The sequence below is a fragment of the Dendrobates tinctorius genome, unplaced genomic scaffold, assembly GCF_039654945.1.
Source record: "Dendrobates tinctorius isolate UK_male_01 unplaced genomic scaffold, ASM3965494v1 ptg000301l, whole genome shotgun sequence".
NCBI lineage: Eukaryota > Metazoa > Chordata > Amphibia > Anura > Dendrobatidae > Dendrobates > Dendrobates tinctorius.
Genome location: NW_027361968.1, coordinates 1976906 through 2004739, shown reverse-complemented (window position 1 = coordinate 2004739; position 27834 = coordinate 1976906). Strand labels below are relative to the sequence as shown.

At 45.9% G+C, this 27834-nt stretch overlaps 1 protein-coding gene across 1 annotated transcript; it reads right to left on the bottom strand.

Moving 5' to 3' along the window:
• Positions 1 to 3940: 3940 nt before the first annotated feature.
• On the bottom strand, positions 3941 to 27616 carry PFAS (phosphoribosylformylglycinamidine synthase). Its single transcript, XM_073560688.1, has 29 exons — positions 27449 to 27616; positions 23387 to 23523; positions 23053 to 23188; positions 22870 to 22975; positions 22495 to 22681; positions 22005 to 22110; positions 21787 to 21927; positions 21488 to 21612; positions 21285 to 21413; positions 21043 to 21174; positions 20790 to 20918; positions 20622 to 20695; positions 20385 to 20541; positions 20228 to 20289; positions 19989 to 20150; positions 19710 to 19820; positions 19493 to 19624; positions 19182 to 19412; positions 18807 to 18987; positions 18649 to 18732; positions 18407 to 18562; positions 15218 to 15337; positions 14998 to 15143; positions 14561 to 14762; positions 14388 to 14479; positions 14104 to 14218; positions 4785 to 4937; positions 4552 to 4704; positions 3941 to 4429 (listed from the first exon to the last, which is right to left on the bottom strand). Exons 2-29 carry the CDS (start codon positions 23502 to 23504, stop codon positions 4110 to 4112), a joined length of 3960 nt encoding a protein of 1319 aa, XP_073416789.1. The 5' UTR covers positions 23505 to 23523; positions 27449 to 27616; the 3' UTR covers positions 3941 to 4109.
• Between the last annotated feature and the right edge of the window lie 218 nt (positions 27617 to 27834).

The following is a 27834-nucleotide window of genomic DNA, read 5'->3' as shown; positions in this document are numbered from 1 at the left end:
CCACAAAAATTTAAAATAACCAATAAATTTCACTCAACTTCACAATTGTGTCCCACTTGTGGTTGATTCTTCACCAAAAATTTATATTTGGTATCTTTATGTGTGAAGCATGATATGTGGGAAAAGGCTGAAAAGTTCTAGGGGGTTGAATACTTTCACAAGGCACTGTATGTACACAGTGACTGCACCAGCAGAATAGTGAGTGCAGCTCTGGAGTATAATACAGGATGTAATTCAGGATCAGTAATGTAATGTATGTACACAGTGACTGCACCAGCAGAATAGTGACTGCAGCTCTGGAGTATAATACAGGATGTAATTCAGGATCAGTAATGTAATGTATGTACACAGTGACTGAACCAGCAGAATAGTGAGTGCAGCTCTGGAGTATAATACAGGATGTAACTCAGGATCAGTAATGTAATGTATGTACACAGTGACTGCACCAGCAGAATAGTGAGTGCAGCTCTGGAGTATAATACAGGATGTAATTCAGGATCAGTAATGTAATGTATGTACACAGTGACTGAACCAGCAGAATAGTGACTGCAGCTCTGGAGTATAATACAGGATGTAACTCAGGATCAGTAATGTAATGTATGTACACAGTGACTGCACCAGCAGAATAGTGAGTGCAGCTCTGGAGTATAATACAGGATGTAATTCAGGATCAGTAATGTAATGTATGTACACAGTGACTGCACCAGCAGAATAGTGACTGCAGCTCTGGAGTATAATACAGGATGTAACTCAGGATCAGTAATGTAATGTATGTACACAGTGACTGCACCAGCAGAATAGTGACTGCAGCTCTGGAGTATAATACAGGATGTAACTCAGGATCAGTAATGTATGTACACAGTGACTGCACCAGCAGAATAGTGAGTGCAGCTCTGGAGTATAATACAGGATGTAACTCAGGATCAGTAATGTAATGTATGTACACAGTGACTGCACCAGCAGAATAGTGACTGCAGCTCTGGAGTATAATACAGGATGTAACTCAGGATCAGTAATGTAATGTATGTACACAGTGACTGCACCAGCAGAATAGTGAGTGCAGCTCTGGGGTATAATACAGGATGTAACTCAGGATCAGTAATGTAATGTATGTACACAGTGACTGCACCAGCAGAATAGTGAGTGCAGCTCTGGGGTATAATAGAGGATGTAACTCAGGATCAGTAATGTAATGTATGTACACAGTGACTGCACCAGCAGAATAGTGAGTGCAGCTCTGGACTATAATACAGGAGGTAACTCAGGATCAGTAATGTAATGTATGTACACAGTGACCGCACCAGCAGAATAGTGAGTGCAGCTCTGGAGTATAATACAGGATGTAACTCAGGATCAGTAATGTAATGTATGTATACAGTGACTGCACCAGCAGAATAGTGAGTGCAGCTCTGGAGTATAATACAGGATGTAACTCAGGATCAGTAATGTAATGTATGTACACAGTGACTGCACCAGCAGAATAGTGAGTGCAGCTCTAGAGTATAATACAGGATGTAACTCAGGATGTATCAGTAATGTAATGTATGTACACAGTGACTGCATCAGCAGAATAGTGAGTGCAGCTCTGGGGTATAATACAGGAGGTAACTCAGGATGGATCAGTAATGTAATGTATGTACACAGTGATGCATCAGCAGAATAGTGAGCGCAGCTCTGGAGTATAATACAGGATGTAACTCAGGATCAGTAATGTAATGTATGTACACAGTGACTGTACCAGCAGAATAGTGAGAGCAGCTCTGGAGTATAATACAGGAGGTAACTCAGGATCAGTAATGTAATGTATGTACACAGTGACTGCATCAGCAGAATAGCGAGTGCAGCTCTGGGGTATAATACAGAATGTAACTCAGGCTCAGTAATGTAATGTATGTACACAGTGACTGCACCAGCAGAATAGTGAGTGCAGCTCTGGGGTATAATACAGGAGGTAACTCAGGATCAGTAATGTAATGTATGTACACAGTGACTGCACCAGCAGAATAGTGAGTGCAGCTCTAGAGTATAATACAGGATGTAACTCAGGATGTATCAGTAATGTAATGTATGTACACAGTGACTGCACCAGCAGAATAGTGAGCGCAGCTCTGGAGTATAATACAGGATGTAACTCAGGATCAGTAATGTATGTATACAGTGACTGCACCAGCAGAATAGTGAGTGCAGCTCTGGGGTATAATACAGGAGGTAACTCAGGATCAGTAATGTAATGTATGTACACAGTGACTGCACCAGCAGAATAGTGAGTGCAGCTCTGGGGTATAATACAGGAGGTAACTCAGGATCAGTAATGTAATGTATGTACACAGTGACTGCACCAGCAGAATAGTGAGTGCAGCTCTAGAGTATAATACAGGATGTAACTCAGGATGTATCAGTAATGTAATGTATGTACACAGTGACTGCACCAGCAGAATAGTGAGCGCAGCTCTGGAGTATAATACAGGATGTAACTCAGGATCAGTAATGTATGTATACAGTGACTGCACCAGCAGAATAGTGAGTGCAGCTCTGGGGTATAATACAGGAGGTAACTCAGGATGAATCAGTAATGTAATGTATGTACACAGTGACTGCACCAGCAGAATAGTGAGTGCAGCTCTGGGGTATAATACAGGAGGTAACTCAGGATCAGTAATGTATGTACACAGTGACTGTACCAGCAGAATAGTGAGAGCAGCTCTGGAGTATAATACAGGAGGTAACTCAGGATCAGTAATGTAATGTATGTACACAGTGACTGCACCAGCAGAATAGCGAGTGCAGCTCTGGGGTATAATACAGGATGTAACTCAGGCTCAGTAATGTAATGTATGTACACAGTGACTGCACCAGCAGAATAGTGAGTGCAGCTCTGGGGTATAATACAGGAGGTAACTCAGGATCAGTAATGTATGTACACAGTGACTGTACCAGCAGAATAGTGAGAGCAGCTCTGGAGTATAATACAGGAGGTAAATCAGGATCAGTAATGTAATGTATGTACACAGTGACTGTACCAGCAGAATAGTGAGTGCAGCTCTGGAGTATAATACAGGATGTAACTCAGGATCAGTAATGTAATGTATGTACACAGTGACCGCACCAACAGAATAGTGAGTGCAGCTCTGGAGTATAATACAAGATGTAACTCAGGATCAGTTATGTAATGTATGTACACAGTGACTGCACCAGCAGAATAGTGAGTGCAGCTCTGGAGTATAATACAGGATGTAACTCAGGATCAGTAACGTAATGTACACAGTGACTGTACCAGCAGAATAGTGAGTGCAGCTCTGGAGTATAATACAGGATGTAACTCAGGATCAGTAATGTAATGTATGTACACAGTGACTGCACCAGCAGAATAGTGAGTGCAGCTCTGGGGTATAATACAGGATGTAACTCAGGATCAGTAATGTAATGTATGTACACAGTGACCGCACCAACAGAATAGTGAGTGCAGCTCTGGAGTATAATACAGGATGTAACTCAGGATCAGTAATGTAATGTATGTACACAGTGACCGCACCAACAGAATAGTGAGTGCAGCTCTGGAGTATAATACAAGATGTAACTCAGGATCAGTAATGTAATGTATGTACACAGTGACTGCACCAGCAGAATAGTGAGTGCAGCTCTGGGGTATAGTACAGGATGTAACTCAGGATCAGTAATGTATGTACACAGTGACTGCACCAGCAGAATAGTGAGTGCAGCTCTGGGGTATAATACAGGATGTAACTCAGGATCAGTAATGTAATGTGTGTACACAGTGACTGCACCAGCAGAATAGTGAGTGCAGCTCTGGAGAATAATACAGGATGTAACTCAGGATCAGTAATGTAATGTATGTACATGGTGACTGCACCAGCAGAATAGTGAGTGCAGCTCTGGAGTATATTTCATGACAGTGGAACCCAGGAGAAAGACATGTAGGCACGGTGTTGTGGCTTTAATGAATGCTCCTGGCATTGAGCGATGACTGCTGACATTTATTCTCCGTTCTCATGCAGTTAAGGCTTAATATAAGCAATAAACGTCACATCTGAGATCTCCGCTGTGGAGACGCTTCCATCCCGAGCTGCGGATCGCACTTGTCCTCCTCGTCAGTCCTCCATCGTGCTCTTCAGGCACCAGCTGTAACCATTATGGAAGAGGCGCATCCAGGGAGAGGCGTCCAGTGTCGTCCTCCAGTCCTCCGGCATCCAGGGCCACTGCCACTTCAGGACGCAGCGCTCAGGGTGCGGCATCATCGCCAGGTGGCGTCCATCCTCCGAGCAGAGGCCGGCGATCCCGAGCGGGGAGCCGTTAGGATTCATGGGGTACTCCTCCGTGGCGACATTCTGGTCATTCACGTAGCGCAGAGGAGCCAAATGATGAGAGGTCAAGTGGTCGCGAACCTTCTCAGACCGGAATCTCATAAGACCTGGAGGACGGAGGTGAACGGTCAAACCGGGTGACAACCAATACAAAACCCCGACAACCGGCAGATCCTTTCTTCATAGACTTCACCTCTACGAAGGTCAGAAGTCACCAGGAGACACTTACCTTCTCCATGTGCCACCCAAACCCCGATCGATGACCCCGCCATCCCCTGCAGCAGGACACAGGGACTCTCTTCAATCTTAACAGTCACAAAGCGAGACTCAAACCTTCCGGACAGGTTGTGGCTCAGCAGGACGCCCAGTGTGGAACGCTCCCCTGTCAGAAGGACAAAAAGTGAGAAGAGAAGAACATACAAAAGCCCCCCCCACAAAAAAAAAAATGTGCGGGTCACTAACCTGGACCAACCGGGGCCTCCGCTCCTACCCAACCCAGCAGCGCCATCAGCTGGCAGCCATTACAGATACCTAGACTGAATGTGTCAGAACGAAGGCGGAAAGCATCAAACTGATCCCGGACACCAGAGTTATACATGACAGATGCCGCCCAACCTACAGCAGATAGGAAGCACAGAGACATAAGAAAGACCAGGATATAACTACTATAATACCGCCCCTATGTGCAAGAATATAACTACTATAATACCGCCCCTATGTGCAAGAATATAACTACTATAATACCGCCCCCTATGTACAAGAATATAACTACTATAATACTGCCCCTACGTACAAGAATATAACTACTATAATACTGCTCCTATATACAAGAAAATAACTACTATAATACTGCCCCTATGTACAAGGATATAACTACTATAATACTGCCCCCTATGTACAAGAATATAACTACTATAATACTGCCCCCTATGTACAAGAATATAACTACTATAATACTGCCCCTATGTACAAGAATATAACTACTATAATACTGTCCCTATGTACAAGAATATAACTACTATAATACTGCCTCCTATGTACAAGAATATAACTACTATAATACTGCCTCCTATGTACAAGAATATAACTACTATAATATTGCCCCTATGTACAAGAATATAACTACTATAATACTGCCCCTATATACAGGAATACAACTACTATAATACTGCCCCTATGTACAAGAATATAACTACTATAATACTGCCCCCTATGTACAAGAATATAACTAATATAATACTGCCCCTATGTACAAGAATATAACTACTATAATACTGCCCCTATGTACAAGAATATAACTACTATAATACTGCCCCCTATGTACAAGAATATAACTACTATAACACTGCCCCTATGTACAAGAATATAACTACTATAATACTGTCCCTATGTACAAGAATATAACTACTATAATACTGTCCCTATGTACAAGAATATAACTACTATAATACTGCCCCCTATGTACAAGAATATAACTAATATAATACTGCCCCTATGTACAAGAATATAACTACTATAACACTGCCCCTATGTACAAGAATATAACTACTATAATACTGTCCCTATGTACAAGAATATAACTACTATAATACCGCCCCCTATGTACAAGAATATAACTAATATAATACTGCCCCTATGTACAAGAATATAACTACTATAATACTGCCCCTATGTACAAGAATATAACTACTATAATACTGCCTCCTATGTACAAGAATATAACTACTATAATATTGCCCCTATGTACAAGAATATAACTACTATAATACTGTCCCTATATACAGGAATACAACTACTATAATACTGCCCCCTATGTACAAGAATATAACTACTATAATACTACCCCTATGTACAAGAATATAACTACTATAAAACTGTCCCTATGTACAAGAATATAACTACTATAATACTGCCTCCTATGTACAAGAATATAACTACTATAATACTGCCTCCTATGTACAAGAATATAACTACTATAATACTGCCCCCTATGTACAAGAATATAACTACTATAATACTGCCCCTATGTACAAGAATATAACTACTATAATACTGCCCCTATGTACAAGAATATAAATTACTATAATACTGCCCCTATGTACAAGAATATAACTACTATAATACTGCCTCCTATGTACAAGAATATAACTCCTATAATACTGCCCCCTATGTACAAGAATATAACTCCTATAATACTGTTCCTATATACAAGAATATAACTACTATAATACTGTTCCTATATACAAGAATATAACTTCTATAATACTGCTCCTATATACAAGAATATAACTACTATAATACTGCCTCCTAGCTGTGAGGTTGTGTGTTTGTAGCTCTCCTGATGTCTGGATCAAGCCCAGGGGGAGGCCACCCTGGGCGGGGTAACTCCCCAAGCAAGGCCCAGGCTTCCAGGCCTACACTTGGACGTAACACTCAAGTTGTGTCTAAGGCGGATGCAAGTCCCAAAGTTGTTTCTGAGGGAAAGAAAGCTCAGAATGGAAGTAGCAGCAGCAGCAGGAATAATGAAGCTGTGAAAGTGCAAAAAGTAACGGAACAAGGAAAAGCCATGGCTGTGGGTAAGAAAGTTCCAGTTAAGCAGTCGGCCAGCCAAGGCAAACAGAGTGAAGGACAACTAGGAGAAATCCAGAAGAAATCTACTGGTGAGAAGCTGAATGGAGGAAAGCAGCCTGCAGCTCAGGAGGTGCCATCACCATCTTCAGGTGTGCAGCTGACTCCCAGCAGACAGAGGAGAACCTCACTGGAGAGACAGACGCTCCAGGAGAACCTGCAGCAGAAGCATGTGGTGGCCAGCATGGCGAGCTCTGGGCGCACAAGGTCGCAGTCAGGTGGCAGCAGTAAAAGTGCTGTGGAGCCTGGAACCACGAAACCAGCGGTGGTGAAAGTTAAGGAGACGTCTGGTTTCAAGCATCCAGGGACATTGCTGAAGGCAGGATCCCAGGAGGAGACGCCATGTGCACCTGAGCTTCAGGTCGCAGAGGAGATCCCAGGACTGGTCAAGAGGCTCGGTGAGTTACAGCAGCACAAAGACTTGCTGCAGAAACAGATAGACATGGGCTATAAGGTAAAGGCTGCTAATCCTGGTGGGGATCACACCTTTTGTGATCAGACTCTGAACATGCTTGGTATACAGCTGGCAAAAGTGGTGACGGACATGGACTGTGTCCTAGAGAAGATGGGGCCCCTGGCAGAGACTTATAGGAACCAGGAACTGTTTATGTCACACAAGCAGGACTCTGCAGGTTCCAGCACAGACATTGTCCCAGGTGGGCCCCAGAAGCCGGTGCGGCCAGTGCTGCAGCCAGCAAGTTTCTGCTTCCAAAAGGGTCAAATACTGCAGCCGCAGCAGTCTGCGGCAGACCCCAAGCAGCAGCATGTTATGCAGATTCCAGCAGGTGTACCACAAGTCTCAGAATGCCCAGCACAGCAGCCTGCAGCAGATTCCAAGCAGCAGCATGGACTGCACTTTCCAGCAGAGGGACTACAAGTCTCAGAATGCCAAGCACAACAGTTGGGCAGTGGACATGTGCCGGTCATTACTGATGGTGCCCAGCAGGGCTCTGATGCTGGGGATAACCGCACTGTATCTGGGGGGTCGGGGGCTTGGGGGAGCACAGTATATTTGGTGGACGCTGCACAGTCTGATAATGACATTGATGCTGATGATAACAATGTGCATGATAATGTCTGTGATTTCCCACCTTTAATTTCAAGAACACAAGGTGTGGCTGCCCCTCCTGCTGCAGACCTTCACCCCGTCAGTCAACCCAATGTGACCCCGCAAGGTCCCCCCAGTAATGCCTGGAGTCGTGGTGCTCCGTCCTTTACCTCTGGTTCCAATTATACAGGCCAGGCGTTTAAACGGAGAAACGTTGTGCGTTTCCGGCACAGAGGTGCCAAGGAGGATCTGCCGGACAGGAGGTTTGTCGTCAGGGAGCTCTTGTGCCACCAGATGGGGTTTGTGCCAGTCAGCATCCTGGCAGTGATTAATCTTCCAGACAGGCAGGGCTATGATGTCAGCTTTAAGCTCATGCCTGACCTGGACAGATTCTGGTCTAGTTTCCCCAAGTTTAGAGACTCGGAGGGCTGGAGTAAGTTCAGCTTTATTCCTATCTCTAAGCCAGATACTGTCACTGTAAATGTCATCTTCTGGAATGAGGCTGTTCCCCCGCAGGACATTGTGGTGTGGCTCCGGAGGCATTGTGACCTGGTCTCTGACCTCACCAAAAGCAGAGACAGTGATGGGATCTGGACGGGAGGGTGGCGGGTTTTGGTGAAACTGCGCCAATGCAATAACATCACTGCCCATTTACCCAACTCCTTCTTTATTGGGAGGGAGAGGGGTGTGTGTTTCTATCCTGGGCAGCCTCGTAAGTGCTTTAAATGTGGCAAGGCAGGTCACCTGAATACCTGTACTGTGGTGAAGTGCAGCCTGTGTGGGGAGGTCGGCCATCTAGCTGCAGACTGCCAGAACATCAGGTGCAACCTCTGTGGGAAGATCGGTCACCCTCACAGGGACTGTCCAGACGCCTGGCACAATATCTGTAAGGACTTTCCTGACGAGGACTTGGTGGCAGGGGCAGAGATTCTGGAGGAGGCAGCTTTACTGTCAGGGGAAATACTGACCAGACCAGAGGTCCACCAGGGGTCTACTCAGCTAACACCAGAGCAGCAGGGTTCAGAGAGAGAACAGGGGAGTATGGAGGTTGTACCTCAGGGGCAGCGGTCACAGGAAGGCATTACTTCAGTGCTACCATCCGTGTCTGACGAGTATAGCAATAATCAGAAAAGGAAGAAAAAGGACAAGGCCTCCCGTAAACCTGAGGGGTATGACACTGGCCAAGGAGCCGGGAAGAAATTCCAGAGCTCTGCAGGTGTAATGGTCGTATCTAACAGGTTTGATGTTCTGTCTGAGTCTGACGGCGAATTTGAAGATGACCTTAACAGAATTGACGCAGAGTGTGATAGGGACGTAGAGGACTGTCCTCCGCCAAAGCGGAAGCCCTTACCTGAGGGCACTCGGGTAGAGTCTGAGATGGAGACCGGTGGTGAACAGAATAACTCCGACTCAGATCTGTGACGCTGTCAACCAGATAATGTCCAAACTCAGATAGGAAAATCATTAGGAGAAATTAGGAAATGTTAAGATATGGAAAGATGAGTCACTGGGTAGGAACATGATGAGCTCTGTTTGCAAGTTTTTTTTTTTGTTTTTTTTTTTTCTCTCCTCAAACTAGGAGTATGGACTCTAAGTTAATTTGATATGTATAAACTGGATATGTAATGAATGTATGTACAATCCTAGTGAATTCAGTTTTGTATTATTGGAGGAATGTTATTTGTATTTGTTTTGTTTTTACAATAAAAATTGCCCCTATGTACAAGAATATAACTACTATAATACTGCCCCTATGTACAAGAATATAACTACTATAATACTGCCCCTATGTACAAGAATATAACTACTATAATACTGCCCCCCATGTAGAAGAATATAACTACTATAATACTGCCCCTATGTACAAGAATATAACTACTATAATACTGCCCCTATGTACAAGAATATAACTACTATAATACTGCTCCTATGTACACGAATATAACTACTATAATACTGCCCCTATGTACAAGAATATAACTACTATAATGCTGCCCCTATGTACAAGAATATAACTACTATAATACTGCCCCTATGTACAAGAATATAACTACTATAATACTGCTCCTATGTACAAGAATATAACTACTATAATACTGCCCGTATGTACAAGAATATAACTAGTATAATACTGCCCCCTTTGTACAAGAATATAACTACTATAATACCGCCCCCTATGTACAAGAATATAACTAGTATAATACTGCCCCTATGTACAAGAATATAACTACTATAATGCTGCCCCTATGTACAAGAATATAACTACTATAATACTGCCCCTATGTACAAGAATATAACTACTATAATACTGCCCATATGTACAAGAATATAACTACTATAATACTGCCTCCTGTGTGCAAGAATATAACTACTATAATACTGCCCCTATGTACAAGAATATAACTACTATAATACTGCTCCTATGTACAAGAATATAACTACTATAATACTGCCCGTATGTACAAGAATATAACTAGTATAATACTGCCCCTATGTACAAGAATATAACTACTATAATACTGCTCCTATGTACAACAATATAACTACTATAATACTGCCCCCCATGTACAAGAATATAACTACTATAATACTGCCCATATGTACAAGAATATAACTACTATAATACTGCCTCCTGTGTGCAAGAATATAACTACTATAATACTGCCTCCTATGTACAAGAATATAACTACTATAATAGTGCTCCTATGTACAAGAATATAACTACTATAATACTGCCCCTATATACAAGAATATAACTACTATAATACTGCTCCTATGTACAAGAATATAACTACTATAATACTGCCCCTATATACAAGAATATAACTACTATAATACTGCCCCTATATACAAGAATATAACTACTATAATACTGCCCCTATATACAAGAATATAACTACTATAATACTGCTCCTATGTACATGAATATAACTACTATAATACTGCTCCTATGTACAAGAATATAACTACTATAATACTGCCCCTATATACAAGAATATAACTACTATAATACTGCTCCTATGTACAAGAATATAACTACTATAATACTGCTCCTTATATACAAGAATATAACTACTATAATACTGCCTCCTATGTACAAGAATATAACTACTATAATACTGCCCCTATGCGCAAGAATATGACTACTATAATACTGCCCCTATGTACAAGAATATAACTACTATAATACTGCTCCTATGTACAAGAATATAACTACTATAATACTGCCCCCTATGTGCAAGAATATAACTACTATAATACTGCTCCTATGTACAAGAATATAATTACTATAATACTGCCCCCGATGTACAAGAATATAACTACTATAATACTGCTCCTATGTACAAGAATATAACTACTATAATACTGCCCCTATGTCCAAGAATATAACTACTATAATACTGCTCCTATGTACAAGAATATAATTACTATAATACTGCCCCCGATGTACAAGAATATAACTCATATAATACTGCTTCTATGTACAAGAATATAACTACTATAATACTGCCTCCTATGTACAAGAATATAACTACTATAATACTGCCCCTATGCGCAAGAATATGACTACTATAATACTGCCCCTATGTACAAGAATATAACTACTATAATACTGCTCCTATGTACAAGAATATAACTACTATAATACTGCCCCCTATGTGCAAGAATATAATTACTATAATACTGCTCCTATGTACAAGAATATAATTACTATAATACTGCCCCTATGTACAAGAATATAACTACTATAATACTGCTCCTATGTACAAGAATATAACTACTATAATACTGCCCCTATGTCCAAGAATATAACTACTATAATACTGCTCCTATGTACAAGAATATAATTACTATAATACTGCCCCCGATGTACAAGAATATAACTCATATAATACTGCTCCTGTGTGCAAGAATATAACTACTATAATACTGCTCCTATATACAAGAATATAACTACTATAATACTGCTCCTATGTACAAGAATATAACTACTATACTACTGCTCCCTATGTACAAGAATATAACTACTATAATACTGCCCCTATGTACAATAATATGACTACTATAATACTGCTCCTATGTACAAGAATATAACTACTATAATACTGCTCCTTATATACAAGAATATAACTACTATAATACTGCCCCTATGTATAAGAATATAACTACTATAATACTGCCCCTTATGTACAGGAATGTAACTACTATAATACTGCTCCTATGTACAAGAATATAACTACTATAATACTGCTCCTTATATACAAGAATATAACTACTATAATACTGCCCCTATGTATAAGAATATAACTACTATAATACTGCCCCTATGTATAAGAATATAACTACTATAATACTGCCCCTATGTACAAGAATATAACTACTATAATACTGCCCCTAAGTACAAGAATATAACTACTATAATACTGCCCCTATGTACAAGAATATAACTACTATAATACTGCCCCTATGTACAAGAATATAACTACTATAATACTGCCCCTATGTACAAGAATATAACTACTATAATACTGCCCCTATGTACAAGAATATAACTACTATAATACTGCCCCTATGTACAAGAATATAACTACTATAATACTGCCCCTATGTACAAGAATATAGCTACTATAATACTGCCCCTATGTACAAGAATATAACTACTATAATACTGCCTCTATGTACAAGAATATAACTACTATAATACTGCCCCTATGTACAAGAATATAACTACTATAATACTGCCCCTATGTACAAGAATATAACTACTATAATACTGCTCCTATGTACAAGAATATAACGACTATAATACTGCTCCTGTGTACAAGAATATAACTACTATAATACTGCTCCTATGTACAAGAATATAACTACTATACTACTGCTCCCTATGTACAAGAATATAACTACTATAATACTGCCCCTATGTATAAGAATATAACTAATATAATACTGCTCCTATGTACAAGAATACAACTACTATAATACTGCCCCTATGTACAAGAATATAACTATTATAATACTGCCCCCTATGTACAAGAATATAACTACTATAATACTGCCCCTATGTACAAGAATATAATTACTATAATACTGCTCCCTATGTATAAGAATATAACTACTATAATACTGCCCCTATGTACAAGAATATAACTATTATAATACTGCCCCCTATGTACAAGAATATAACTACTATAATACTGCCCCTATGTACAAGAATATAATTACTATAATACTGCCCCTATGTACAAGAATATAACTACTATAATACTGCCCCTATGTACAAGAATATAACTACTATAATACTGCCCCTATGTACAAGAATATAACTACTATAATACTGCCCCTATGTACAAGAATATAGCTACTATAATACTGCCCCTATGTACAAGAATATAACTACTATAATACTGCCCCTATGTACAAGAATATAACTACTATAATACTGCCCCTATGTACAAGAATATAACTACTATAATACTGCTCCTATGTACAAGAATATAACGACTATAATACTGCTCCTGTGTACAAGAATATAACTACTATAATACTGCTCCTATGTACAAGAATATAACTACTATACTACTGCTCCCTATGTACAAGAATATAACTACTATAATACTGCCCCTATGTATAAGAATATAACTAATATAATACTGCTCCTATGTACAAGAATACAACTACTATAATACTGCCCCTATGTACAAGAATATAACTATTATAATACTGCCCCCTATGTACAAGAATATAACTACTATAATACTGCCCCTATGTACAAGAATATAACTATTATAATACTGCCCCCTATGTACAAGAATATAACTACTATACTACTGCTCCCTATGTACAAGAATATAACTACTATAATACTGCTCCTGTGTACAATAATATATCTACTATAATACTGACCCTATGTACAAGAATATAACTATTATAATACTGCCCCTATGTACAAGAATATAACTATTATAATACTGCCCCTATGTACAAGAATATAACTTTTATAATACTGCCCTTATACATAATATTAGCTCCGGTCTGTAGGGGGCAGTATTTTGTCAGTACTACTCTCACTGTGTAGGTTTCTACATCCCGTTGGTCACTTGCCTTTCGCAGACCCTAGAACATCTGCATAGCTGAATCCTCCAACAAATATCAGACCCCTAAAAATATCCAGCGTTGCTCCTCCGGACAGAAGATCTTCCATGGTGACATCCCAGACCTGATGAGAAGCAGAGAGTCTGATGGGAGAAGTGGTGGCCGTACAATGGAGGGGAATGAGAAGATCCTGAGAGTCAGTAGAGCTTGTTCTGCAGCTTGTGATGTGACTGGAGTAACGCCATAGGGCATGTAATAATGTAATATTATGGACGTACAGTACAATGCATTACCTCAAACCCGGCCATCAGCAGCGCGGCCGCCATCTCTCTGTCGCCGTTACTGCCCTCTTCACGTACAACAGCGACACACGGCTGAGCCGAACCTGCGAGGGCGAGAGACGTGCCCAGTTACACAGTCACCCCACACCCTCCCGTATCACCACCACCATCCATCACTACTGCACCTATCACAGCCGGCTTCTGTGATGGATCGAACGTCAGCTGGTAGTTTGGCCCCTCCCTCTTAAGAAGCCCTGCCTCCTCCTGGGTCACACAACCGGGGTTCGCCTGCAATCGCTCCAACTGGAAACTTGTCTCCTCCCACCGCGCCCGCAGCGTCCCCACGTCATCGCACAGGACCTCCTCCCCATTGACACAGACTCTGACCTAGAGATTTAAAAAGAAAAGGTCTCCTTTAAGAGGCGGGGACAATGGAAGGAGAAATGCAAATTAATGCAAATACATAAACAGCAGCACAGGGGACACGGGTGAGCACAGGGGACACGGGTGAGCACAGGGGACACGGGTGAGCACAGGGGACACGGGTGAGCACAGGCGTCTCCAGCGCACGTCCTGTACCTTTTATAACTTCAGGGTTCATGTTACCCATGATGGGACATACCGGAGAGCTCGGGCCCCTTCCCTGCGTCCGTCCCAGCGTCACGCACTGCAGCCCCGCAGCTCGGTACTGCTGGATGACTCGCTCATGTGCCGCCTCCGAGACCTCCAGAACAATCCCCAGCTCCTCCGAGAAGAGCAGGTCCAGAGCTGAGGAAGAGGAAGGAGGCGTTAAGACATCCAGACGCCGACCATCATCCGCGAGAAGCTGCGCAGAGACTCACCGCTGACGTCTGGGGCGGAGAACTCCACGTCCAGCCCGCAGTTACCAGCGAACACCATCTCCAGGAGGCACGTAATCAGGCCGCCATCACTGACGTCGTGCCCCGCGCTCAGCGCACGCTCTGCGGATGAGAGGAGGCAGAGGAAGGGTTAAAATAGCGTGCAAAGTACCGAAACACAGAAAAGGCACCGAGACCATCAGACATCCTGCAGGTTCAGCGCCGGCCCATGTTCTGCGGCTGTGTAATGTGGGAGATGTAGTGTGCAGTAGTCCTGCCCTCCCCGCATTCCGCGGTTGTTACCTATAAAGTGTCAAAAATGAATTGATACATTGTTACAGACTTTATGTAACCATTTTATAACTCCAGCCCCAAACCTCCCCTATCCCTAAACCTCCCCCTATCCCTAAAGCTCACACGGTCCCTAGCTGTAGCCCTGGCCCTCAGGGTTAAGAAAAATATGTAAAAACTTAGAAAAAGGTCAACTTATAAGAAAGAGTGAGTGAAGAGATGTGGAGTGGTAGAAGAGAGCAGTGCAGCACTGGACAGCTAGACGGCTGCCTATGCAGAGTGCAGCAGTCGTGAGCAGCTCATCTTCAGCTGCTGATCTTCGCACAGGCAAAGCTCACTACATCACATTGGAAGGTTTGCTATCTCGGCTGCTGATCTTCACACAGGCAGTGACCTGGATGACAAAAGTCACTACATCACACTGGAAGGTTTGCTATCTCGGCTGCTGATCTTCGCACAGGCAGTGACCTAGATGACAAAGCTCACTACATCACACTGGAAGGTTTGCTATCTCAGCTGCTGATCTTCGCACAGGCAGTGACCTAGATGACAAAGCTCCTACATCACACTGGAAGGTTTGCTATGTCGGCTGCTGATCTTCGCACAGGCAGTGACCTAGATGACAAAGCTCCTACATCACACTGGAAGGTTTGCTATGTCGGCTGCTGATCTTCGCACAGGCAGTGACCTAGATGACAAAGCTCACTACATCACACTGGAAGGTTTGCTATCTCAGCTGCTGATCTTCGCACAGGCAGTGACCTAGATGACAAAGCTCACTACATCACACTGGAAGGTTTGCTATGTCGGCTGCTGATCTTCGCACAGGCAGTGACCTAGGTGACAAAGCTCACTACATCACAGTGGAAGGTTTGCTATCTCGGCTGCTGATCTTCGCACAGGCAGTGACCTAGATGACAAAGCTCCTACATCACACTGGAAGGTTTGCTATCTCGGCTGCTGATCTTCTCACAGGCAGTGACCTAGATGACAAAGCTCCTACATCACACTGGAAGGTTTGCTATCTCAGCTGCTGGTCTTCGCACAGGCAGTGACCTGGATGACAAAGCTCACTACATCACACTGGAAGGTTTGCTATCTCGGCTGCTGATCTTCGCACAGGCAGTGACCTGGATGACAAAGCTCACTACATCACACTGGAAGGTTTGCTATCTCAGCTGCTGATCTTCGCACAGGCAGTGACCTAGATGACAAAGCTCCTACATCACACTGGAAGGTTTGCTATCTCGGCTGCTGATCTTCACACAGGCAGTGACCTAGGTGACAAAGCTCACTACATCGCAGTGGAAGGTTTGCTATCTCAGCTGCTGATCTTCGCACAGGCAGTGACCTAGGTGACAAAGCTCACTACATCACAGTGGAAGGTTTGCTATCTCGGCTGCTGATCTTCGCACAGGCAGTGACCTAGATGACAAAGCTCACTACATCACACTGGAAGGTTTGCTATGTCGGCTGCTGATCTTCGCACAGGCAGTGACCTAGATGACAAAGCTCACTACATCACACTGGAAGGTTTGCTATCTCAGCTGCTGATCTTCGCACAGGCAGTGACCTAGATGACAAAGCTCCTACATCACACTGGAAGGTTTGCTATCTCGGCTGCTGATCTTCACACAGGCAGTGACCTAGATGACAAAGCTCCTACATCACACTGGAAGGTTTGCTATCTCGGCTGCTGATCTTCGCACAGGCAGTGACCTAGATGACAAAGCTCACTACATCACACTGGAAGGTTTGCTATGTCGGCTGCTGATCTTCGTACAGGCAGTGACCTAGATGACAAAGCTCACTACATCACACTGGAAGGTTTGCTATGTCGGCTGCTGATCTTCGCACAGGCAGTGACCTAGATGACAAAGCTCCTACATCACACTGGAATGTTTGCTGTCGGCTGCTGATCTTCGCATAGGCAGTGACCTGGATGACAAAGCTCACTACCTCACACTGGAAGGTTTGCTATCTCGGCTGCTGATCTTCGCACAGGCAGTGACCTGGATGACAAAGCTCCTACATCACACTGGAAGGTTTGCTATCTCAGCTGCTGGTCTTCGCACAGGCAGTGACCTGGATGACAAAGCTCAATACATCACACTGGAAGGTTTGCTATCTCGGCTGCTGATCTTCGCACAGGCAGTGACCTAGGTGACAAAGCTCACTACATCACACTGGAAGGTTTGCTATCTCAGCTGCTGATCTTCGCACAGGCAGTGACCTAGATGACAAAGCTCACTACATCACACTGGAAGGTTTGCTATCTCGGCTGCTGATCTTCGCACAGGCAGTGACCTGGATGACAAAGCTCACTACATCACACTGGAGGAAGGTTTGCTATCTCAGCTGCTGATCTTCGCACAGGCAGTGACCTAGATGACAAAGCTCACTACATCACACTGGAGGAAGGTTTGCTATCTCGGCTGCTGATCTTCGCACAGGCAGTGACCTAGATGACAAAGCTCACTACATCACACTGGAGGAAGGTTTGCTATCTCGGCTGCTGGTCTTCGCACAGGCAGTGACCTAGGTGACAAAGCTCCTACATCACAGTGGAAGGTTTGCTATCTCGGCTGCTGGTCTTCGCACAGGGAGTGACCTAGGTGACAAAGCTCACTACATCACACTGGAGGAAGGTTTGCTATCTTGGTGGCTGCTGTGCTGCTGATGACACAGCGATCTTGACTTCTGCGCTCTACATCCGGCGCTCTGCCATCAGCCCAGATTTTGCTCTGCTGTAGACTGTAGCAGTTGTGGTCATCTCCCACATTACACCATAGTGTGTGGTCACCAAGTAATAAAACCCATGCGCCTCCGGCAACCTGAGAGCCAACAGCAAATCAGCAGAATGGAGAGCGCAGCTCTGGATGTGAATCAGAATGGTCTTACCTTTGATGAGATCTTGTGTGACCTTAAAGCAGGAGACCAAGGTCTGGGGGTCGTCCAGGTCCGGCGGGTGCTCTCCCAGCTGTAAATAGCACTGAGCCAGGGCGCTGCCACCCAGACGATGCTTCCCGGGATTGACGGGGACGTAGAGGAGGACGCCTGGGGTGCAGAGAGAAGAGGCCAGAATTATTCCTGGTCCTCTGCTGTATGTAGCCCCATGGTGCCAGACCACTGGGGGCACTTACCCTTCTGCCCGGGGTTCTTCAGGTCTGGTGTGACGGTGGCAGAGATATCGGGGCACACGGCATAGACAGAGATGACCAGAGACCCTAGAAAGCAGAGACAATATGAGACCGGGAGGATGGAGACAGGACCCTTGGGAGGACACAGGGCCATGGGTCACCTGGAGCCTTCACAGTCTCTGGTCCCACTCTGGCGGCCATACTGAGAGAGTCTTTTCCTCCATCCACCGCGATCCCGACATGCGCCATGACATCACACATGGCCACACATGCATCGTACAGCGCGGCACCTTCTCCCGGGAGTTTGGCTGCCCACATCCAGTTACCGCTACACTTCACATCCTGCAAAAATAATAAGAGATGAGCGACTGTACGGAGGGGTGGCCGACAAGAGACTGGAAAAACGGGCACTACCACAGGGGTCAACGGCCGAGGTTCCCCTTTAATTGAGACACATGGCAGACCTCCACACAAAGCGGTGTACATCCTGCACCGATGACACCACCAGAATCCCCTGAAGTTCACAGGAAAATTACCTTTAGGTCAGTCACTAAGGCAAACACCAGATTTGTAAGAGCCTCGCCCACCGCCATGCGGGCCCCTGCGGCCGGGTCCAGGAGGCCTTTAATTGGCTGCTCCCCAATTGCTGTGGCGCCACCTACAGTGTCCGTGTACGACAGCGAGATGACAGCTACATCTGCCAAGGGGGTGTGAAGTGGCCCCACACATTGCTGCTGGGCCACAAGACCGGTGACCGAGCGATCCACCTGCAGACAGAGAGAAGTTACCAGGTGACTGTGGATAGCTATGAAGTCACCACAAGTGCCAGCATGGACATGAAATCCACCTTGTTGGTCAGGTATCGTTTGCTAGCCACAGACGGCAGTTTCAGGACACGCTCCAGTGCGTGCTGGACACTCAGATTTTCAGGGAGGGTCAGTGATAATAGTGTGGGGGGAACGCGACTCAGCTCAAACTCCTATAGAAAAGGAGAAATAAAAGACCAGAGTGTCACAACAAGGTCGCCATGTCTGGAGGAACCAGACACGAATTAGGCTCTCTACCTTCTGAGGCATCTTCCCCAGGACCCACTCCAGCTCCAGGTCCACCGGGATACAGTTACGATCACTGCGATCCGGCACAGGATCGTTCTCACTCCCATTTACTAAGACGATCTATACAGGAGAAAGATTATAGATCTCATCAATGAAGACCTCAAGATCAAGAAAACAGAAGTATTGCACATGAGGACAACAAAGGTCTGGTCTAATTTAGGGGGATATTATCCGACTCCGTATATAATGGAGCTCCATCCTTGACTCAAGGGGGATGTAGGTTCTCACCCGGCCATCTCCTGAGATTCTACCCACAAAATCCACTGGAGACCTCTCCCTACGACACACGGACTGCAGGAATTCTGCATCCTCTGGACGGATGAGCAAAGCGTTAGATTCCTGGTATTCGGCCCCCCAAATCTCCAGGACGCTCAGAGTGGGATCACCTAACTGGAGGAAGACAGATGATCAGAGAGCCGTTACTGATCCAGGAGATCCTGCACCCAGAAGATCCACAGGTTTCCTACCTGAAAGTTCTTGGTGTAGATGACGGCTCCTTGCGGCTCACTCAGCTCCTTCAGGACATTTCCTGCAAAGATGAGAAGTCTACAAGTCAAGACAGAGGCAAAAACCAGAGAAGGATTCACAGGGGCAGAAGTGACAATGCAGTCATCCATTGCTCACCATTCCCACCGGCCCCCTGGTCGTGAATGCTACAGATTGGATTCCTCTCGCCTCGCTCCACACAGGCGCGGACAGCTCGGTTCATTTTCTGCTCCATCTCCGCGTCCCCTCGCTGCACTGCCCCAAAGTCCAGTTCACTGGCGTTGTCCCCCTGAACCTGATCACCCCCCAAGAACTAAGTATCGATCTGAAACAATGTCTGTAATGCATACGATACATTTTAGAATCATTACTTACTTGAATGGAAGATGCGGCACCACCGCCTACCCCAATCCTATAGACGGGACCCCCAATCTTCACAACGTGCATCCCTGAGTGGGAAGAAAGGAAGTGAGGTCCACACACTTGACCACCAAACAGTGACGCCTCCAGGAGAGACGTCCATTCGTCGTGGAGGAGCCTTACCCGGTTCTGGAGCCTCTTTGGTCCGATGAACATCTTCCATAGAACCGATACCTCCACTGAACATGATCGGCTTCACCCATTCTCTTCTCTCCCCAGAGGGCAGGCGGAGGCCAAAAGAGCGAGCGAATCCTGTTACCATAATGAGAGGACTAGAATCGATGGCGAGAAGCGCAGAATAGTCCTAAGTGTCTGAGATTAGACGACCCATCCCAACGGTGGAAAGTCATCGAAACTTGGGAGTGGGTGGCCTCACCTGCCAGCACCGGCTCTCCAAACTTATTGCCATAGTCTGAGGCTCCATTACTGGCTTCGATGGCCACCTCTAGGGGTCGGGCAAACTGGACCGGATATTGATACGAGGCATCCTCCCACGGCATAGAGTATCCTAAGAGCAAATGAACACATTCTTACTGGACAGAAGGAGCCACAAAGTGAATAACCCGAAGAACGAGATCTTACCGGACAGAAGACACCAGTCCTGCATGATTCACTTACCGGGAATGTGCAGGTTTCCAAAGCAGTAACCAGCAGTGCCGGCGATTACGTGAGCCCCCTTCCCAGTGCTCTGTACATCCCGAATACGACCCCCCGTGCCTGTAGTCGCACCACTAAATGGAGCAACGCCTATTGAAGAAGGAACAATGTTATAAGAAGGATCAGCCACGGTTACACCAGGAAACACCAAGCTCTGCGCTCACCTGTAGGAAAGTTATGGGTTTCGGCAGTGAAGATGAGGTGGCGGGTGGAGGTCTTCTGTTGGTAGGGGCCGGGACGTGAAGGATCGGCGGGGACCAGGCTCAGCACCGGTTTCCCCTGGATTGCACTAGACAGGTGGAGACATTGGGAGGACGTCAGCGTTAGTCAAATACTCAATGCTCCTCATCGTCAACCATCATCAAACCGCATAATACATCTCCATCATCATGGTCACCGGTCGTCACCCTTAGTCCTAGTCTTCATTCCCACCATCACGTCCTTCTGCGGAGCCGCCCCTTACCTGCTGTTATCACAGAACTTGATGACATTGTTCTGGTTGCTGGTGTCCTGGGTCTTCATGATCAGATCGAACAGCGAGTGCGTCCTCTCCTCCCCGTCCACCAGGAGCTTCCCCTTGAAGAACCAATGACGGCTGTGCTCACTACAAGATGAAGGAAAGGATCAGCGATACCCCGATGTCCCTGAAAACGAGTCACAGCGATCGTCCGAGACACGGACCTGTTAGACTGCGCCAGATCGAAGCACTCCACGCTGCTCGGGTTCCGTCCCACGCGCTGGAAGAGAGACGTGTAATAATCCAGATCCCAGGAGTCAAACGCGAGACCTGTGAATGATAACGGGAGGATGGCGAGGTGCCGGGGCCACAGGTCACAAATGAGGCCGATAACCGACTCGGCGCCATTTATGCTCTAGTTACACCTAAAGCTCATTAATTCTTCTGCTGACTTGCAGTCGGCTCTCAGGCCGCAGCGCAGATCTCCTCTGACAGTACGGATCATGTTCGATACGTAGCGTTACTATCCGACTCCGTGCAGGAGCATCATGCTGAAGAGCACTACAACTCCCATGATGCAAAGTGTCAGAGTGCACCGCTATAAATGAGGCACAGCTCAACACTTAGGGATTCAGGTAGCAACTGGCAGAATGCTGATCGCAGCTCTGGATGTGTCTGGAGTATACAACACAGTTCACATGGAGAGCCACGTACCCAGCTCCGTGTTCGCCACTTCCAGCGCCGCTCGGCCTCCTCCGATCACATCCACCTCGTAAACCTTCTCCGGCCGCACAGAGATGGCAAAGCTTCTGATGGGCTCTGGGTAGACGCACTCCGTCATCCGATCGTACAGAGACGACGTCAGCGTCTGCGTCTCGCCCTCCTCGGGGGCTTTCTGAAACTGACGGGAGGAGATATTCGATCACTTGAAAATTTCCAGTTACAACCCCAAGAAGGGCAAGCAGGACCGTGGCTGTCGGCGAGGCCTCGATCACTGATCCTTCTCGGGTGCACGTCATCGATCAACACCGATCACCTCTGATCATCGCACCAGAGCAGGAAACGTTTGAAACATGGCGCCCTGCTCACCTTCACCAGATATCGCCTAGAACACTCAACGCGGTCGATGTCGGTTAGACCGATGGAGCGACAGACGGATGTGGCATTGGTGGAAGACGCAGTGGAGAAGTTCAACCTACAGATGAAAAGAGAAACCATCAGCAGGAGGTTCTCCCATAACACATGGAAGCCATCAGCAATCCTCCTACTCACCTGGGTCCAACCTCCACCAGCAGGTCCTCAGGCTCAGGGTGAAGGAAACTTGTGTCCGAAATACTCTGAGGGTCAAAAGGGCAACTGAAGAGCCAACGCAGGGCAGCCGTCTGCTCGGGAGTCGGTGGAGAGTCACCTGCAGGGTAAGAAAAGTCAGCGAGTGGTTACGGCAAAGATCAGAGCTACAGGCCAATGTGTGTCCTCCTCCATCACTAACGGCCAGATCTGTAAACTGTGAGAACCGGAGAGGAAGCCGCTCACTGCGAAACCTCAGGGACCGAGCCCAGAGGAGGCCGGACGACCCCAGTCATCACATATATATCTAATCCCTCACCCGTCCAGCTGACATTGTAGCACAGCTCGCTCTGCACCTCCCGGATATTCTCAGATCCAGACAATCGCGGGGAATCATCAGACGCCCGGAAAGAGCAATAGAAGTGCAAAATCTCCATCTCCAATATCCCAGGACGCCTGGAGGAAGAAAAAAGGTATCTCATCCCGTCACGTGTGATACTGACTGCTGAGCCGTGTATCTTATCCCGTCACGTGTGATACTGACTGCTGAGCCGTGTATCTAATCCTCTCCTGTGTGATACTGACTGCTGAGCAGTGTATCTCATCCCGTCACGTGTGATACTGACTGCTGAGCCGTGTATCTCATCCCGTCACGTGTGATACTGACTGCTGAGCCGTGTATCTAATCCTCTCCTGTGTGATACTGACTGCTGAGCAGTGTATCTCATCCCGTCACGTGTGATACTGACTGCTGAGCCGTGTATCTTATCCCGTCACGTGTGATACTGACTGCTGAGCCGTGTATCTAATCCTATCCTGTGTGATACTGACTGCTGAGCCGTGTATCTAATCCCATCACGTGTGATACTGACTGCTGAGCCGTGTATCTAATCCTATCCTGTGTGATACTGACTGCTGAGCCGTGTATCTAATCCTCTCCTGTGTGATACTGACTACTGAGCTGTGTATCTAATCCTCTCCTGTGTGATACTGACTGCTGAGCCGTGTATCTAATCCTCTCCTGTGTGATACTGACTGCTGAGCCGTGTATCTAATCCAGTCACGTGTGATACTGACTGCTGAGCCGTGTATCTAATCCTATCCTGTGTGATACTGACTGCTGAGCCGTGTATCCAATCCTATGTGATACTGACTGCTGAGCCGTGTATCTAATCCTCTCCTGTGTGATACTGACTGCTGAGCCGTGTATCTAATCCTCTCCTGTGTGATACTGACTGCTGAGCCGTGTATCTAATCCCGTCACGTGTGATACTGACTGCTGAGCCGTGTATCTAATCCTATCCTGTGTGATACTGACTGCTGAGCTGTGTATCTAATCCTCTCCTGTGTGATACTGACTGCTGAGCCGTGTATCTAATCCTCTCCTGTGTGATACTGACTGCTGAGCCGTGTATCTCATCCCGTCACGTATGATACTGACTGCTGAGCCGTGTATCTAATCCTATCCTGTGTGATACTGTCTGCTGAGCCGTGTATCTAATCCCCTCCTGTGTGATACTGACTGCGGAGCTGTGTATCTATTCCTATCCTGTGTGATACTGACTGCTGAGCAGTGTATCTAATCCTCTCCTGTGTGATACTGACTGCTGAGCCGTGTATCTAATCCTATCCTGTGTGATACTGACTGATGAGCCGTGTATCTAATCCTCTCCTGTGTGATACTGACTGCTGAGCGATGTATCTAATCCCCTCCTGTGTGATACTGACTGCTGAGCCGTGTATCTAATCCTCTCCTGTGTGATACTGACTGCTGAACCATGTATCTAATCCTATCCTGTGTGATACTGACTGCCGAGCCGTGTATCTAATCCTATCCTGTGTGATACTGACTGCCGAGCCGTGTATCTAATCCTCTCCTGTGTGGTACTGTCTGCTGAGCCGTGTATCTAATCCTATCCTGTGTGATACTGACTGCTGAGCCGTGTATCTAATCCTTTCCTGTGTGATACTGACTGCTGAGCCGTGTATCTAATCCTTTCCTGTGTGATACTGACTGCTGAGCCGTGTATCTAATCCTATCCTGTGTGATACTGACTGCTGAGCCGTGTATCTAATCCTATCCTGTGTGATACTGACTGATGAGCCGTGTATCTAATCCTTTCCTGTGTGATACTGACTGCTGAGCCGTGTATCTAATCCTATCCTGTGTGGTACTGTCTGCTGAGCCGTGTATCTAATCCTATCCTGTGTGATACTGTCTGCTGAGCCGTGTATCTAATCCTCTCCTGTGTGATACTGTCTGCTGAGCCGTGTATCTAATCCTCTCCTGTGTGATACTGACAGCTGAGCCGTGTATCTAATCCTCTCCTGTGATACTGACTGCTGAGCCGTGTATCTAATCCTATCCTGTGTGATACTGACTGCTAAGCTGTGTATCTAATCCTATCCTGTGTGATACTGACTGCTGAGCCGTGTATCTAATCCTCTCCTGTGTGATACTGACTGCTGAGCCCTGTATCTAATCCTCTCCTGTGTGATACTGACTGCTGAGCCGTGTATCTAATCCCATCCTGTGTGATACTGACTGCTGAGCTGTGTATCTAATCCTATCCTGTTATACTGACTGCTGAGCCGTGTATCTAATCCTCTCCTGTGTGATACTGACTGCTGAGCCGTGTATCTAATCCTATCCTGTGTGATACTGACTGCTAAGCTGTGTATCTAATCCTATCCTGTGTGATACTGACTGCTGAGCCGTGTATCTAATCCTCTCCTGTGTGATACCGACTGCTGAGCCCTGTATCTAATCCTCTCCTGTGTGATACTGAATGCTGAGCCGTGTATCTAATCCTATCCTGTGTGATACTGACTGCTGAGCCCTGTATCTAATCCTCTCCTGTGTGATACTGACTGCTGAGCCGTGTATCTAATCCTCTCCTGTGTGATCCTGACTGCTGAGCCCTGTATCTAATCCTCTCCTGTGTGATACTGACTGCTGAGCCGTGTATCTAATCCTCTCCTGTGTGATCCTGACTGCTGAGCCCTGTATCTAATCCTCTCCTGTGTGATACTGACTGCTGAGCCGTGTATCTAATCCTCTCCTGTGTGATACTGACTGCTGAGCCGTGTATCTAATCCTATCCTGTTATACTGACTGCTGAGCCGTGTATCTAATCCTCTCCTGTGTGATCCTGACTGCTGAGCCCTGTATCTAATCCTATCCTGTTATACTGACTGCTGAGCCGTGTATCTAATCCTCTCCTGTGTGATACTGACTGCTGAGCCGTGTATCTAATCCTATCCTGTGTGATACTGACTGCTAAGCTGTGTATCTAATCCTATCCTGTGTGATACTGACTGCTGAGCCGTGTATCTAATCCTCTCCTGTGTGATACTGACTGCTGAGCCCTGTATCTAATCCTCTCCTGTGTGATACTGACTGCTGAGCCCTGTATCTAATCCTCTCCTGTGTGATACTGACTGCTGAGCCGTGTATCTAATCCTATCCTGTGTGATACTGACTGCTGAGCCGTGTATCTAATCCTCTCCTGTGTGATACTGACTGCTGAGCCGTGTATCTAATCCTATCCTGTGTGATACTGACTGCTGAGCCCTGTATCTAATCCTATCCTGTGTGATACTGACTGCTGAGCCCTGTATCTAATCCTCTCCTGTGTGATACTGACTGCTGAGCCGTGTATCTAATCCTCTCCTGTGTGATACTGACTGCTGAGCCCTGTATCTAATCCTCTCCTGTGTGATACTGACTGCTGAGCCGTGTATCTAATCCTCTCCTGTGTGATACTGACTGCTGAGCCGTGTATCTAATCCTGTCATGTGTGATACTTCCTTCTCGACCGCCAGGTCCTGGACTTTGCTGCACACAGATGTGTGACCCCCGAGGCTGATCACATGAATGCAGAGAAACAGTGGCTGCAGCTCTGGAGGTGACTGGAGTAGTACACTGGTCACATGATGTGATGTGTCTTATACCTCCTGCTGCAGCTCTGGATGTGACTGGAGTAGACATGATGTAACACGTCTTATAGACACCCGCTGTGGAGTGCAAGCTCTTGGTCAAGGACTGTACTGTTATAACACATGGCCGTGTGACCCCTATACGCTTCTCCACAGACGTCGCAGCACAACATTGTGCCATGTGCATCGGCCCCCCACATGCCTGTGCCCGGGGGTCTGCTCTCAGCAGCCTGGTGCAGGGGGCACAATGATTGTGATCGCCCCCTGCTCACAACTGTATCTGCATCCCATGAAAGTGGCGCTGCCAGCGGTGACTGCAGCCAGGAGTCCAACCCCATGATCACAGCAATTGTGACCAACGTCCCTGCAAAAGAAAAGACCCCAAACACGCAGCCCCCCAAACTACACAGAGCAATCCGGCTCCATCCTAACAATCACTGACCTGCACCATGTGCTTCCAAAGCAAGAGCCTCCAGGGGGAGGAGGAGGATGGGGGCTGTAGGTGGAGACAGGGAGGAGGATGGGGGTTGTAGGTGGAGACAGGGAGGATGGGGGTAGAGCTGCCTGCAGCTTCCTGTCCTGTGACCAGCATTACTTCCCTCCCATGTGACACTGGATACAATGTAGCAGTTTAGAATCTTTTCTACTTTGTATCAGTAGAAGTCACATGGGGAGGTTTAAAGTGACAGTACACCTGGAATCTCTGCGCCCAGGGGTGGGAGAAAACCCATTGTCCTGTTATTAGCCGACTGGACAGAAGCAGATGGCTGTTTTCTTTATTCAGATGACTGATAAACCCTCCCTGCACCCAATGTTACATGGGACTGC